This window comes from Pollachius pollachius (assembly GCF_949987615.1).
Source record: "Pollachius pollachius genome assembly, chromosome: 12".
NCBI lineage: Eukaryota > Metazoa > Chordata > Actinopteri > Gadiformes > Gadidae > Pollachius > Pollachius pollachius.
The window spans coordinates 19,058,157-19,075,552 of record NC_136945.1 but is presented as its reverse complement, the minus strand read 5'-3'; the positions used below and the strand labels follow the sequence as shown (position 1 = coordinate 19,075,552).

Here is a 17,396-nt window from a genome sequence, read left to right as displayed (position 1 = left end):
TGCCAAATCATTTTTTAATGTTTGTTCATATGTTAAAGTGGCAAAAAATCAAAATACAACCAAAAAATGCCTGAAATAGTGTTGGAGAACTTGAGAGGCACAGCCAATTGCTGCTGGATCCAATCCCAAATGTATGAAGTGTGTCTTGATTGAGCACAATGCCTTATCCCTCCCTACTCCTAAACGGCACGCATACACCAATTCACTGTAAGCTGTGTGAATGAGTGTCTCAATGACTCGATGATTAAATGAAAAGGGCTGTCGACGATTATGTCCTTGATGTTTATTGTGTGCCGTCTTTGTGACTTTACTCAAGGATGATGTGTAAATGATAACGCTCACAAACCCTCCAACACCCTCAACCTGTACATTTAACCACTGATCTCTAGAAAGACACCTTCATCCCCAACAACCGTGGGATGAAATAATTCTAAACTCTTACAGAAAGACATTTAAATCGATCTCTGGTTGGCGGTAAGCTCTAAGTCAGACTTCACAAAGTCAACATGAGATGCAGGTACTGTATAAATGCATTTATTGCAATTTTCAAACTTCTATTTGCAGAAAAACACAATGCAAAACATGTTTGGTCATTTGTAAAAATGTATAAAACATGAGTAGAGACTAATTAACATTTACCGTCACCATTTTACCGACATTTCAACCTGAACATTAGAGATGAAGAAAACTGTTTTGGAATGGCTGAACATGACGTCAGTGTGTTCCTGAGTCCACGTGCAGATCTAGTAAACACGGTTCTGCATGGAGCAGATCTAGAACGCGCGGTTCTGCATAGAGCCATGCTGCTTCTGAAGGCATCACTGTATATTTGGTTATGCATATTAATATTGAATAAATCTTGCCAAGAGTTTGTATAGATGGTGCTTGTTCAAGCTATTGAGATATCGCACTGCAGAAGGAAATCAGATGGAGAATGCATACAATTAATATTCTCCCTTGTTGATCATAAATAACAAAAAAGGCTGAGAAAACAGCGTGCCATTTGTTCTAATGACTAATATTATGTTCATTAAATATCATGTTTAGATTGTTAGTTTAACCTGTGCTCTTGGCAAATGGCTCAGAAATCCGACCTCTTGCTTTTATATAGAAGTGTGTTATTAGTTTGGAGCCTGCTTCAGACGGCCAGGAGGTTTTCCAGCAGACGTGTGTGGGGATACGATCCTCTCTGGAGGCCCGCAGAGCTTTCAATCATGAAGGCACATCACATATTCAGAAACAGGAGGCAGAAAGAGGAGCACTAATTGCTAGTTTGAATCACTGTGTTATTACGAATCTCCCCATAATAACATACAATCATCATGGAAAATCAAGACTCAAAGGGGTTTAAAAGCAACTTTCATTTTTTGTTGACATATATTCGATAGTCTTTTGGTCCCTCTACGGACAGAACAGTTAAGAGCGTAAGGGAAAGTGGGCTGCAGAAGAAGAGAAGAACCACAGAGCGAGACCCCCACTGCTGCCAGGCAGGCATTCTCCTACATGGCTGGAGCCCTAGCGGGCCGAGACACCGAACGGCAAGTAACCGTGGAAACCATCTGCCGCCGCAGCCGCCGGCCCAAACCACCGGCCAAAACCGCGCTCCCTCCCTCTCCCCCCCCCCCCCTAATCGTCCTCCTCGTCCTCATAATAACGATTCCTCTTGATCTCATCCTCCACGCTCAGCTCCTCTTCGGCCCCGTCCGCCTCCTTCTCCTGCTCCGGCTCCCAGAAGCCCACATCCTGCGAGCTGCGGTCGGGGTCGGGCCGGGGGGCCGGGGAGGGGGGTGGCGAGGTGCCCGGGGAGCCACGGGGGCCGGCGGGCCTGGCCGCTGGCTCCGGATCTCTTTCCATCGAGGCGGGGGCCTGCTCCTCCCCCAGCAAGGCCCTCCCGCTCGCCACGTCCTCTCTGGGCGGCGCGCGGGCCTTCCTCCCTCTCCCCTCCTCCTTCTCCTCCTCCTCCTCCTCCTCCTCCTCCCGCGCCCCGGACGGGGGCCGGTTCTCCAGGGAGCCCCTGCGCTCCTGCAGGGCCTTGAGGGGCCCCTCCTCCCGGAGCCGCGGGGCCACGCTGAAGGGCCGGCAGCGCTCCTTCAGTGAGGAGCACCTCCTCAGGCTCTTCAGCTCCGCCCGGTCCCCGCTGGGGTCGGGGGCCACGCCCTCGTCCTCCGGGGGCCACTTGGACCTCCAGGGCCGCCCCGCCCCTGCACCGGCCACGCCCTCGGCGTCGGGGGGGAGGAGCTTCCTGGGGGCCCCGCCGGCGGGCTGGTCCTCGAGGCCGGGCGGCGGCCAGGCGATCCGCAGCCGCCGCGTCTCGGCGGGCTTCTCCGAGGGGAAGCGCTTCTCGGCGGCGCCGGGCTGGGCGTGGCCGCCGGTCTCCAGGCGGGCTGTCAGGTCTGTCACCTTGACCTGGGGGGCGTCCTCCACGCTCTGGGCGTCCCGGTCCTCTGAGGCGGTCGGGGCAGGGCGGGGGGCGGGCGTCTCCTCGGGGTCCCTCTGCCGGGCGGGCTCGCCGTCGCCCTCGCCGTCGGCCTTGGGGGCCCACAGCTCCTTGTGGGGCCGGTGGCCGAAGCCCTCGTCGTAGTTGCCCTTGGCCTTGAACAGCTGGCTGAAGTGGGGCTTGCAGTAGACGTTGCCGTGGAGAGAGGCGTAGCTCCCCAGGCTGCAGAGCAGAGGGACGGAGACGAGGTCAAAACCCTGAGGTAGAGCACTGGTTTACAACCAGTATGGTGAGGCTGGTCTGCCTTAAGGGGAGGCTAGGTGTGCCCTAAGGGAAGGCTGGTCTGCCTTAAGGGGAGGCTAGGTGTGCCCTAAGGGAAGGCTGGTCTGCCTTAAGGGGAGGCTAGGTGTGCCCTAAGGGAAGGCTGGTCTGCCTTAAGGGGAGGCTAGGTGTGCCCTAAGGGAAGGCTGGTCTGCCTTAAGGGGAGGCTAGGTGTGCCCTAAGGGAAGGCTGGTCTGCCTTAAGGGGAGGCTAGGTGTGCCCTAAGGGGAGGCTAGGTGTGCTTTAAGGGGTGGCTAGTTCTGCGTCAAGGGAAGGCTTGTCTGCCTTAAGGGGGGGCTCAGTCTGCCTTAAGGGAAGATTTAATCTGCCCTAATGCAAGGCTAAGTGCGTGAAGGGAAGGCTAGGTTTGCCTTAAGGAAGGCTGTGTGCCTAAAGGGAGGTCTCTGTGTGCCTTAAGGGAAGGCTCTGTGTGCCTTAAGCTTAGGCTAGGTGTATGTTAAGGGAAGGCTAGGTCTGCCTTAAAGGACGGCTAGGCGTGCCCTTAGTGATTGCTCTGTGCCCTACCGGAAGGCTAGGCTAGATTTCCCTATAAACTTCATTAGAATTTGAATACATTTTCCTGGCCCAGGGTGGGCTGGGGAGCTAGAGAAACGTGTTGGACTCCTGCTTGGGTTCCTGTTTACTATAATTAGTCGCTTTACTGTCAATGACTGGCTGCATTATTGAATAATCAATGCAGCCGGGTCCTATGTTCCCCTTTGTATGTGACCGGGTAACATCGGATCCGGCGAGCGAATAATCTTTTCGTAGGATGGTAGGGGCAAGTACCGCCTTTTTCGCCTCTGATTCACCTGTGATTGGTTAGAATGGCTCTCCTCCGATTGGTTATGATTAGGGTTAGGTTTAGAGTTAACCCTAACCCTAACCATAACCCTAACCCTTTACACCCGGGGAACATAGGACCTGGGGAACATAGGGATGACCCCGTTTTATGCTAACGTTGATGCTCACATTGACGCTAACGTCGATGCTCACATTGATGCTAATGTTGCGTACCTAATTCGGCTGGTGCTAAACACACAGCAGCTACATGCTAACCCACCTGAGCTTCATGCTGCAGTGGACGCAGCGGAAGCAGGTCTTGTGGTAGACGTGGAGGTCAGCCACCAGCTTCTCCAGGGGGTACACGGCCTTCAGACACGCGATGCACGTCTCTCTCACCGCCGGGCAGAACTTCTGACAGCACAAAGAACATATGTAGCATTTAGTACATTAGGATTAAAGAGGCAACACAATGTTTGACTGTGAGCTAGTCTAGAGCTGGTCTGGAGCTAGGGTTAGGCCTAAAGCTGGTCTAGAGCGGTCTGGAGCTGGTCTAGAGCGGTCTTACCCTGGACACCTTGGCCTGGTCCCCGTCTCCTGAAACAGATCCACACAACAGACTTTAAAACGCTGGTAAACACCACTTTACCAGAACCCCATTCTAACAAACCGTCCGTCCCCACAGTCAGCTCTGGTCTCATGAGCCATTTTTTATTTCACATTTAAAGGGCGAAACTGTTGACATGTTTTAAATTAAGCATGCTTGCGCTCTTCTAATTAATTAATTCCACTGAAATTGTGATTGAAACGAACAGCGGTGGTAAAAACCACAAGTGAAAGTAAAGTAACCGCAGTAGCGACCAGATCAACGTGTGCTGCGCGGATCTCTCCTGTCTGATCCAGGTTCTGTTTAATTAATGAGCCACTCATTAATTAATGAGCCACCAGGGGGTGAAGGACTCTGATAACCTCACACTCAGCATGAGAAACTCACACTCACTCAGAGAACCACACAGTCAATAGGAGAACCTCACACTCACCCCAAGAACCACACACTCGCCAGGAGAATCACACATTCACCAGGACAACCTCACACTTACCATTGCAGCCAAATGCACTTTTTTGAAGCGGGGACACTTTGTGAATTGTTGTCTCTGTGGCCTGGCCCTGAGGAGAAGACAACAACGGAACCTCAGGTCATGGTGTGTACTAGTGTGTAGTGTATATAATAGTGTGTGTCCTAGTGTAAACAGCAGACCAGCTAAAATCTGGCCGAACTTCTCAGGGTCTGTTAATGTTTCATATCTTCGCCGTGTAGACTGTGCTACTGTACAAACACGTGTTAACATCCCTCTGGACGCTTCTTCCACCGTGGAATCACTTTCTCTTCGCTAGACTTTCTCCCAGCGAATCATTCCTTAGAGACTTTCCTTTGAGATGTTCCTCTGAGATGTTTCTCCAGCCAGATGATTGACAGGAGAAGGGCTGTGGACCTCTGCATGTGCAGTTGTCCCAAATGCTTGTCTAATGGTGGTTTAATTGCTCTGCTGAGAGCTCTTTAGTGACAGGGAACAAGGTGTAACAAGTGCGTACTTAAGGTTCGCACTTATTGTGTATTGTACGTCCTGGCACTTAGAAATAGTACTTAGTACTTGAGCATCTTATCCTAGCTATCTTTGTTGTATACGGGGAATGGGTTAACCTAACAATTGTTAGTGCTTAGCACTTGGTTCTATGAACATCCTTACTGTACCGACAGCGTTGTATTGTTGTTTCTCTTTCTTCTGACAAATGTACTTATTGTAAGTCGCTTTGGATAAAAGCGTCTGCTAAACGGCCTGAATGTAAATGTAACTCTCTGCGGTCTGCTCGATGTGGTGAGATCTACCTGTCATGTTTCAAGCCTTCATAAATAGAATTGGGCTTCCGGCGATTATTCTGATAAACATGGCCCTGCTAAAGCCCTTCAGACAATATTTGATAGTACTTTGAATAGTTCATGATTTGCATGGTGGAGATGTCATTCATCAGACACCCGCTGGTTCTATATCGTTCAATCACCGTCTCATGAATGAAAGTAGTACGACAGGTTGGACTCACGGCTTTGGAGAGGCCCTGTTTGGAGATGGCCGCCTGGTACTTGGCCATTTTGTCCTTCAGGGACGGAGCCTCCTTCCCCCGAGCTGAGACACCAATGGCTGAAACACAACAACACAGCACAGGCCGGAATTCACTTTGGGTTTTTCACCCCCAACCTCACCGGGTGCGGTACCCAATGTCCACAGGGGTTCTACCGGCCCCGTCACCTGGATCCAAACCCACTCTGGGCTCACTTGCTTTGCATCAGGGCGTCGGCCATGACTAATCCAAATCGTCAATGTAAAACAATGGCATCTGCTTTGCATTCTTAATGTGTGTGTGCGTGTGTGCGTGCGCGTGTGTGAGTGAGTATTTACCTCTGGGCTGGTCCATGTCCTCGGCTGAGGTCCTCCGCGCCCCCCTGGGCCCCTGGGTGAGAGAGAGCAACATGGTGAACCTCTCTGCAGCGGAGAGAAGGCTGAGTCTCCTCGACACTCACAGTCAACACCTGGCTGGAGCATTTCTACCCCGTGACATCATCGCCAGTCGTTGCTCAACACTCCCTCCCCTCCTCCCTCTCATAACAATCCACTTAGTTCATTCCATGCGTTAACTCAACCTACCTACCCCCACCCACCTCCCTAACCCCCATCGGTCGACCAATCACAACCCTCCTTCAGCGTTCAGTCAGAAGGCAGAACCTGGCTGCTCCTCAACACCCAGAAAGTGAAACCAGGACCACAACCGAAAGAACCAGAACTTCCCCAAAATGAATACTGTTCATACACTAAGGAGGCGGCTGCCGTCCTCCTATTGGCTGAGAGATAGCCACACAAACAGGATCCGGGGGTGTACGAGAGGACACGGCTGATCCGGTCCAACAGGTTGTTCCATTTCATTCCCAGGAGAGGAAAGGGCGTCCTTGTTCAAAGACCACAGTCGGCAGGCTGGACACCATGTTGGGTTCCAGAGAAGAGCTCAGAGAAGAGCTCCGAGCAGAGCTCTGAGCAGAGCCTTCTGGGGCGGCACGTGGCTCAGGAGGTAGAGCGGCTTGGGCTGGTAACCGGATGGTTGCTAGTTCGATCCCCGGCTCCCCCTAGCTGAGTGTCGAGGTGTCCCTGAGCGAGAGGCCTCACCCAGACTGCTCCCGACGAGTTGGCTGTCGCCTTGCATGGTTGACTCCACCGTCGGTGTGTGAATGTGCGCATGAACGGGTGAATGTGCGCATGAACGGGTGAATGTGCGCATGAACGGGTGAATGTGTGCATGGATGGCTGAATGTGTGCATGCACGGGTGAATGTTAGGCGATATTGTAAAGTGCTTTAAGTGGCCACTGGTTGGAAAAGCGCTGTATAAAAGCAGTCCATTTACCATTTAAACCACAAAAAGCTCTGCTCGATATAAGACCAGCATAGTGGTCAACTGACCGAGGCAGGTCCCCCAGGGGAAACACAGTCCTGCTGAGCTCATGTCCTCTGGCAGGAGAAGCATCTCAAAGGAACGCATCTGCTGGTGAAGCAGTCACCGCCTGTGAGGTGGGGGACTTTAGGGGTGAATCACCGTTGACCCCGGGGTGGAGGGAAACCATGACACGCAGAGAAGGGACTGGTGAGCTTATGGTTGGTCTGAGAGCGAATAGCGATGGGGGGAGTGAGCGATGGCGTTTTATCTGACACGAGGGGAGCGAGCTGAGCAGACTGAACATGGGGGGTTTCGTACGCTGGTGTAATGAAGTGGCCTTTGAGACGCTGAGGTCGTCTGTTCTCGTGGACCGAGGCGGACGGAGGCCGGGGCCACGTCTGAAATGTCAAGCCAGCGTCGACAATGCGCTTGAGGTTAGAAAAACATTGGCTGCTTCGACCGCCGTGTGTTCGAAACGAAGCCAACCGTTTTTAAAAATAGTTTAGTTATTGTGTGTTTGGAAATGAGCTCATAGGCCAGAGCGAGTGAAAAGCACTTTCTGTTTTTGGACGTTGTTTTTCATTACTGGTGTAAGAACCAGACTATAAAACAGAATTGCATGGCGGCCAGACCATAAATATGAGTAGCTCAGGACCTTTGAGCTCATGCATAACGCAATACACACGTCCAATTACACCAGGATCCCATGATTCACACCAATCTTGTGTGTGTGTGTGTGTGTGTGTGTGTGTGTGTGTGTGTGTGTGTGTGTCAGGCTTATCAGTAATCCCAGAGACACATGAGTACGGATAGGAATCAGGACAATTAAACCCCCCCTTCCCCAGTCTATGGTTATTCTTTACTGTCCACCTCAGACTTAATTTATCATAAAAACAAATGCAGACCTAAAGCAGGCTTTATGGACCAGGGGGATTGGTCGTTGGAGAGGAAGGTTTCACAATCAATAACTCACCCCTTGTGTAATCACAAGAAGATGTGTAACCACTACTGAGTACACAGTCAGCGTGTTGGTTAATATGCAAACCTAGCAGTTTGAAGCTTCTCTTCCTGACGGGGAGTACCTGTCATTGCCTGCAGAGAGTCAACCACGTAGAAACACGATTCTTTTTTCCCTTGTAAAGATTACAACATCGCCAGCGTCATTTCGCTTCCAGTGAAGTTTAAGAACAGGAAGACAAACAAACTACCAGCTCCATAGAAACAGATGCTACGCTCAACAAGCTAACAAAAAGACAAATACATGATAAGAACTATACTGATGCTGGGATGTGGCGTCTGTAGGACCGGTATTCCCGTAAACTAAAGTGTAATGTGATTTGAACCCTGAGGCGAGCTTACCACACACACCAGCTATGATGTTATTGACACATCGGGACACGTTCCCCCGACGTCCAGACTCACACCTGAACACGCCGAGAACCTCAAAGAGTCAGGAGGTGGCAGGTAGTAAGAGCCAGGGAGCAGGAGGTGGGATGAGGCAGTGAGGAGGAGGTATGAGGCAGGTCTTGGTAAGAGGCAGTGTGTAGGTGTTGGTATGAGGCAGGTGTCTGTATGAGGCAGTGAGAAGGAGGTATGAGGCAGGTGGAGGTATGAGGCAGTGTTCAGGGTTCAGGGACTGATCAGGGAACACAGAAACATTCCTGACCCTGGGCTATAATTGAGATGAGGAGCTGAACTGGTTTCTGAGCCCAACATACCGGAACGTCTTATCTGTATAGTGAAATGCTCTGTAGGGGTTTTAATGTTTGGTTTGTGAGTCTTGGTTGTTATTACTGATTCAAATGGGTTGACCTCGTGAGTTATCAAATAGTCCATCAACCGTGCAGAAATCCAACATGCAAAGTAACACCTGCCGTGTAATGTAACCATAATGCAAAATACTTTTGACTCCTTTAACATGATTTCTCGTATTGATGTTGATGTGGTGCATCAAACTGAGCCACACGTTTCGTATCACGCGACAAACCAACGCTGGCGAAAGGCTTTCATTGAAATGGAACCAGGGTCACGAGATGCTCTCGCTCTGGTGTGGTTTCCGAAGCAGCGGCCGCGCTTTGACAAACAACGTCTGTGTAAATTCCATCGTGATCTTTGTGGTCACAGTTGATGCCCACGAGGGCTAAAGATGACTTACATAAAACCAGAACAAGGACACATGTAGGCTCACCACAGCCGCACACAAAAGGCTTGGTTTAAAAGGGGGTATCCTGAAAGTTGTCGCCGTTCCCCGGTCGAGGCTTGGGGATGGCGTGGAGGTTGCCACATCAGCTTGCGTAGGAATAGTTCTGATTTTTGGTTACACTAAGGGATCCTCCCTGGCTTTAAAATGCAACTATATTTAGAGAAAACGATAATGTTACCGTTAATGGAATACCTTGTCAGAAGCTAATTCTTCTAAAGGCAGGATTTTCTAAGCTTAATCTATGAAGAAAGCCAAGAGTAATTTACGAGGGAAAAGTATGGTCTTCTTTCTTGTTCAAACAGCGACCACTGAAACCTGCTAATTATGTTGTCATGATAACAAGGATCGAGGCCAAGACACAGAAGGACACAATGCTACTTTGAATGTGCTGTTTTGCGGTGTATGCGCGTGTGCCTGCATGTGTGTGTGTGTGTGTGTGCGCCTGTGCATGTGTGATCGTGCGCATGCATGTGAGCTCCGGGATGTAAATGCTTACCTTGGTTTCGCCCTTTTCAAACTTCATCTTCAGATTGTTGAGGGCCAAACTAGTTTTCTCCTCAGAGGGAGTGGGGCTGGACACCGCCTGCTCCTCCACCTCCTCCACCTTCTCTGAGCTCTCGCTGGGTCTGCGCTCCACCTTCTCCATGTCCTCCACCTTCTCCGAGCTCTCGCTGGGTCTGCGCTCCACCTTCTCCATCTCCTCTACCTTCTCCGAGCTCTCGCTGGGTCTGCGCTCCACCTTCTCCATCTCCTCTACCTTCTCCGAGCTCTCGCTGGGTCTGCGCTCCACCTTCTCCACCTTCTCAATCCCGTTCCTCCGTTCCTTCACGGCGGCGGTCGGGGCGGCTGCCGTCGAGAGCGGGGAGCGGCTGACTGTCTCCAGGCTGTCCTTGGGACTCACTGGTCCGGGGGACTGGGACCGCGGAGGGCTGGGAGTGGTGGGAGTGGGCTTGGGCAGGGCAGCAGGAACTGGGATTGAGAGAGGTCTCTGCCTCGGGGGAAGGAGAGAGGGCTTGCCACGAGGAGGAGGAGGTCCTGCCTGCTCCCAGCGCTTCTTCAACACGCTCAGACCGCCGGACTTCACCGCCGGCTTCGAGCTCACAAAGGGCTGCAGGGGAGAGAAGAGGACTTTAGTGGTGAGAGAAGAACCCACAGAACACACAAGGAAAACAACAGGGTTAAAAGGATCCGTAAAAACATACTACATACTTCTGGGAGTGCGTTGAGTGTGCCAAACCTTCAGTGCTAAATGAAAACCAGCGCAGCAGCAGAGGACAGGAAATGAGGATGGAAACTGTGCGCATTCCGGCCCCACTTTAAAGTGATGAGCGACCGGGCAAGCAGCTGCTCTGAGGAGTCATCCAGGAAATGGGAGGGCTTCCCCTGTTCAAGTTAGCCGCACATGGGCTGCTAGGGAGAGTTGCGTTCAAGATGAGACTTAAAGAGCTGCTATACAGACTCATTTCGCTCCACATTACACTCAAAACGTGAACTTCATTTACCCCCTAGAAGACAAGAGAAGGCCTCTTCCCCGAGGCTCCTCCAGGAAGACATCTAGGCATTATGAAACAGCCCAGCGACTGTCTAGCACGCAGAACAAACCGCCTTGTTAACCAGATGATTGAGTTCAGTTGAACACATCCCTAATCTGCCTGCTTCATAAAGTACTTCTTATTTTATAGCAGTGAAGGACTTTTTAAAGCTTAAATTAACAAATCAACTACATGGACGGAACAAAGCTCCCTCGCATGATATCTCAATATATCTTTAACCTAAATTGTCTTGAAAGTAATCAATGAAGTTTCCAAAACCGCACAGACTCAGCCTGGCGAGCATTTACAAACACTTTGATAGGAGGAGGAGGCTAACGAACAAGGAAGCCAGAGGCGGCAGCCACTACGAGCGAGCGGATCAGGGAAGCAGCCACATACACTGGGAACAGATGTACAGGCTCTGTCTTTGTGCGTCCAGCCCTGGGCAGGGGAACGGACAGGACAATGAGAACATTGTCTGCGCTTTTGTGAAGAAAAACCCGGTCAACCCCGTCTCAAGGCGAGGGGAAGGTGTGATCAGACCAGGAGCACAAGGGAAGAAAGGAAGGAAGTTATCCCCAACATTACTACACTCACTGGAGGAAGGCGCCCAACCCTGATACACTCTGGACCGGCGAGGGAGAGAGAGAGACGGAGGGAGAGAGAGAGGGAGAGAGAGGGAGAGAGAGGGAGGCAGAGAGAGCAGGAGGGAGGGAAGGGAGCGACCCAGGAAACCAGATCAGGAAATGATGCATTTAGGAAATGTTAACTCTTTCTTGTGCCGCTCAGCACTGTTTTCTATTTCCAACAAATGTATTAGAATCTAAAATACAGAAACATCCACATGAATACGTAGGGCATGTAATACTGTGTTTCAAAGATAGCCTACACTGTACACTTGGTGTGATGATGTGAATTGTTTCAGGAATATTGTTGATTGTTTATCTACAGGTTGAACAACGTTTCACCAGTCAGATATCTGACGATGACCAAAACCATGGACATGGTATAATTATCGAACTATAGGAGTACATAGAAACATATCTCTTGCCTGCCTTCAGCCCCCCAATAGAAACAGATCTAACATTGGACATGTTTCAACACGTAGGTTTTACACCCCTGGTTAACGCAAGCCACCAACAACGCCAACAACATTACCTTCAACTCTGACATGTTAGCCGCTCCTTATTAAACTTATCATTTATTAATTACTTTCTTCCAACTCAACAAGACAAAGGGAGCCTGGGCTATCGGATAACACCAGGGGGATTAGGATTATCTGATCGTCCGTTAAAACAAGTAGCCAATAAGAAGTCAGTCGGCAGCAGACGTGTGTGTGTGTGTGTGTGTGTGTGTGTGTGTGTGTGTGTGTGTGTGTGTGTGTGTGTGTGTGTGTGTGTGTGTGTGTGTGTGTGTGTGTGTGTGTGTGTGTGTGTGTGTGTGTGTGCGCGCGCCCTCTGGCTCTGTGAAGCCTGGATGGTCCTCTGTTGATGTCGAGTCACCCTCTGCTGGATCATGTGTGTGTCTAGTGCATCTGCATCACTGTGCGGGACAATGTCCTGGTTTGTTAGTAAGGATTGATAGTGTGCCTTACAGGAGGCTTGTTCTTGTTCACTATAGATTGATATGGAGTGTCTTACATGAAGCTTGTTCACTATGGATTGATACGGAGCGTCCCACATGAAGCTTGTTCACTATAGATTGATACGGAGCGTCCTACATGAAGCTTGTTCACTATAGATTGATACAGAGTGTCTTACATGAGGCTTGTTCACTATAGATTGATAAGAGTGTCTTACATGAGGCTTGTTCTTGTTCACTATAGATTGATACGGAGCGTCCTACATGAAGCTTGTTCACTATAGATTGATGCGGAGCGTCCTACATGAAGCTTGTTCACTATAGATTGATACAGTGTGTCTTACAAGAAGCTTGTTCACCAGGGCCGCTGCTGGCCATTTCGGTGCCTTACACGAGTGCCTTACATGAAGCTTGTTCACTATAGATTGATACGAGTGTCTTACATGAAGCTTGTTCACTATAGATTGATACGGTGCGTCCTACATGAAGCTTGTTCACTATAGATTGATACGAGTGTCTTACATGAGGCCTGTTCACTATAGATAGATAAGAGTGTCTTACATGAGGCTTGTTCACTATGGATTGATACGGAGCGTCCTACATGAAGCTTGTTCACTATAGATTGATACGAGTGTCTTACATGAAGCTTGTTCACTATAGATTGATACAGAGCGTCCTCCATGAAGCTTGTTCACTATAGATTGATACGGAGTGTCTTACATGAGGTTTATTCACTACAGATTGATAAAAGTTTCTTACATGAGGCTTGCTCACTATAGATTGATACAGAGCGTCTGGTAATAAGCTATCAGTTCATACTTCAGTACGTACAAATCTTAATAAATACGGATAATAACTATCGGTGCTCAGAAACATTGTTGTAACATTGGATTAGTGAATCTCGTCTTCAGGACCAGGCAGACTGAGTTCTTACTTTTTTCTTCTCAGCGTTTGACTCCTCGGCGGCCTTCTGATATCTGTTGAGCAGAGAGAGAACAACACTGACATCTGCTGAGCTCACAGAGACATGCAGGGGGCGAGCAGGAAGAGTGGGTCTCTACTGCTAAAATGCAGTAGCTCTGTATCTCTGATTGAACTTTTACAACGACAAACATATTCCTTTATCTTCTGTGCACACCATCTAGGCTGTTTTATAAACGTGGTCAGGCAGCGTTGGGGTTCAGGTCGTTTTGATCTGAGCTTTGGGCCTTCTCAGCCTCATGCAAGTCGCTTTGGGTGAAACCATCCGCTAGATTAATGAATGTAAAGTACAACCCTTTTAAAGAGCTAAAGACTGACGGAATGGACCATCATCTAATTAAAAAAAGGTACGTTATTATCAGCTTCCTTATTCTTAACTTTCTTTAACTATTCATGTGGAAAGAAAACCAAATAAAATCAGGTATTAAATGAGACGATACTTAATATCCGGGATACCTCCCAAGACATTTAAGAAGCCATCATAAAGATACATATATACATATGTGTACAGAGGTATAAACACATCAATAGTATGTTCAGTAATGTCATGTGCGTCGTGACGGCTCCTCCCACCTGGAGAAGCGCTCCACCATGGCGTTGCTCCGCCCCCGGCCGCTGACAAGAGACAGCTCCCGGGCCGTCACCCTGAGAGACTGGGAGGCCCAGTTGCCTCGGTTAAACCGACCGCCGCTCTCCATCTCTGCCATCTGAAACACACACACACGGGCATCCATTATTAAGCTGGGGCCCAACCAGCTGCTCGCCGCCAGATACTCACACATGAACGTACACGAGGACTTCACTGGAGTTCACTGGAAACCGTTTACAAGTTTCAACTTTGACTTATTCCCAAGCACTGAAACAATGTTTGAATCGCCCTTTTTCAAATCAGCTAAAACGAATTGGCTTTCTCAGTCATCATTAATGTTGAATACTGTTTTTTATAATAAATCCACGGTTATAATAGAAATCGCAGACTTTGATGATGTGATCACTAAATATAAATGTGTATCAGCCAATGGGAGTCCATTCTCTTGTAGGTGTCAGTTACTGAGTTGCAGCAGGACTGGTAAGTACCAGGATTCCTTCATATTTAATAAACCGTCACCATGCAGCCACTTGTTCCTCTAGACGCTATTCCTGATGTCATTGAGAGTCCTCTGTGTTGAGTGAGACTCTTACGGTCTTACGACATGGTACATGTTTCAACACGAAGATGTTTATTTGTGGGGACATTTTTATTTCAGTGTTATCATGGATAAGCAACTATTCTTTTCTTGCTCGTACAGAATTTAAGCCAGTGAACTCTTCCTTTGGAAGCCAATATCTCAGATATAATGTAATATATACCAACAAAAACTTTTTTCTTTGAGTAACATTTGTTAACAAATATGTAGAGGGACCTTCCTTTTTGGAAGTATTTCAACCCTGAACCCAGTAAAAACTCAAATCTTGTCTCCCTTGATCGCAAGATGGTAACACGTGTAAGAAGCTAAGTGTTACCCTTTACGCCTTACTGTGTCATTATTCAGACTCTGGGCTAGATATTATGCAAAGGAGCTGTGTTTACTACAGAAAATCTGAAATTCCTACACTACCACAACTAGATTGTTGCACAGAGACTCATACACACAGGATGACACAGAAGGCTGGTGTTCCACTCTGACAAACATATACTTATACGACTGAAGCCTAGACAGAGAGATTATAAGCCTCAGACAGAGTCTTCTGGCTGAAGGTACAGGACCACCTTTTTCAAATATTTAGCATGCGATAAAAGGTGAGTTACTTGAAGATAATTTGCAGTGTTTTCCGTCCATGCCTGCACGGCTGCGTTAACACACTCTTATTACATTATCATTTGGAGACAAACAAAATCTGGACTTTGGAATTGACTAGATGGCAACCAGAGTTTGATTTGTATTCTGATGAATCACTCTTAAACATTGTGCGACTGTCACTATTCTTCATTCAAAACACATTAGTCCAGGCGAGTCCGAAATAGACAAACAAAGAAAGGCAGAAAATAGATTATGCTATTCCCCTCTCCTTGTCCACACTAAGTATGAAGCCCAGAGGTGAACTGTAATATGCCTGAATATGTACACGGAAATGCCTTTCCTTATATTGTAATTCAAGCAATAGGGGGAGTCTTGTCTAGTTCTGAGTTCCGGTAATGTTTGATTGTTTATTACTCCAGTGTCAGATTACATTGATATCTAAACCTACAGATTACATTGTGTTGGGTGGATCTGTTTGACTGTTTCAAAATTAATCAAGTGTGTTTATTAGTGCAACGGAGACAGTGAAATAAAACTAATGTTTCCCAACCTGCTCTTTGCCCAACGTGCGTGGAAACATAATCTATGGTGGTTTAATGGAGATGAGGTCATCAACTGAGTGACCAGCCCATTCCTTTATGGCAGTTCATCAAGCAGCCAAAATGATCACATCTTACCCTTAGCTTTGGTCTTTTGTCTCATGTTAGATGGTACCTTTCTGTGTTTCCTACGTCTTAAAGTCCACACAAATATTAACATAAGGATTGAGTGATTAACTTTACTTTAGAAATGAAAGCCACAACTTGTTGCTTAAGGCTTTCGCAGTTTAGTTATCACTGAAAATCTTTCCTAGTACAAGTATATTTTTCTTTGAATCTGAAGTTTCTGTAGTATAATGTATAGTATAACCTATATATAAACCCATTTAGTAATGTTTAAGCATTTCATCAAAAACTCTCAATCAATATTGCTGGCCTGAACCAACACAAAATGATCATGACGGCGTCATTGTAAGTAAATATTGTTTTCCATAGTAGATTACGTATGTACATGTTTTGAATGTAAGAACAGAAATGCAAATGCAACCTTTTAAAGGCACTCAGTGTTTCGGCAGGGGAGGGATACTGATGGGTCAATATTAGTTGGTTACACAACATCATTAAAAACAATACCATTTGGTTTTAAAGTTGAAAGTTGAACTTCCCTTTAACTTAGACGAGCTAAAGGTCGGCAGGTGGATTTAAAGGATATTGCATATAGGCTGTGTTTTTCAAAGAAGTTAGTCTGGTAAAACGAGAAGGGATCCACTGTTCCGAAACAAAAGCCTCCACCCAGCAGGTTATAACCGAGGTCTGCTCCTAATACATGCAGCTCTAATACTGATTATTTACAAGCCTTTTCGCCTCACTTTGGCTCTCTTGTATTTAGCTTTATCTTACCTTTCAGCCCTTCTGGTGAGCCACTCGTTCTCATGAAACCTTGACACCTGACACCTACTGCGGGAGTCTTCTGAGTATCCAAGGTGGAGCGAGCTGGGCAGAAAGGTGTGTGGGAGGGAGCACAGGTCATGTGATCACCTCCACCAATGGCAGGAGGCATCGCGTTCTCCTTACCTGTTTTCATATCTATGTGTGTAGATCCTAGATGGACAATATGCCCACGCATCGTATGGACTCTGTGTGTGTGTGTGTGTGTAAAAAGCCTTTATAGGTTGTATATAGGTGATGAAACTTGTCCACCCTAACAGGACCACAGCCGACCCCCTAGCTACAGAGGGCTGTGGGTAAATGAACAGCCATGGAGGGAACAGTGTGTCCCCGGGTTAATTATTGAGCTTGATCCAGACACCACGGGATCGAGGCCAGACTATTTTTTTTTATTATTGCTATTTAACATTAGACTCCTCCTTCTTAGCGCACCTTTAAACTTTAAAATGACAAAGTGCATAGGCTTGTAGGTGTAGGGTTTGAGTTGCGTAGGCCTAGTTTTAGGACTCAACCCTGGGCGTTATTGCTCCAGAATCAGGACAACACATCTCACATAGAGCTGAACGAGGAGCCTGAACATGACAGGTCATCGTCCCGTTCATCGGGGGTTAGGCTTATTATTGTAGACCTCCTTAGTACAGTAGACCTTACCAATAATAAACATAACAACATAACATGGAAAACCGACCACTGAAGCTGACCATGGACAACCCTAACCATGGTTTATTACCCGTTGTTATTATTATTATTTGTTATTATAACAACCGCTAGTGTTGAATCTCGAATGAAACAAAATCCATCTTCAATCC

General features: G+C 47.9%; 1 protein-coding gene across 1 annotated transcript; it reads right to left on the bottom strand.

Moving 5' to 3' along the window:
* Positions 1–16: 16 nt before the first annotated feature.
* LOC307084093 (LIM domain and actin-binding protein 1-like) lies at positions 17–16,634 on the bottom strand. Its single transcript, XM_079748255.1, has 10 exons — positions 16,540–16,634; positions 13,893–14,026; positions 13,273–13,315; positions 9,722–10,333; positions 5,998–6,049; positions 5,642–5,739; positions 4,642–4,708; positions 4,110–4,138; positions 3,822–3,955; positions 17–2,659 (listed from the first exon to the last, which is right to left on the bottom strand). Exons 2-10 carry the CDS (start codon positions 14,024–14,026, stop codon positions 1,627–1,629), a joined length of 2,202 nt encoding a protein of 733 aa, XP_079604381.1. The 5' UTR covers positions 16,540–16,634; the 3' UTR covers positions 17–1,626.
* Positions 16,635–17,396: the final 762 nt, after the last annotated feature.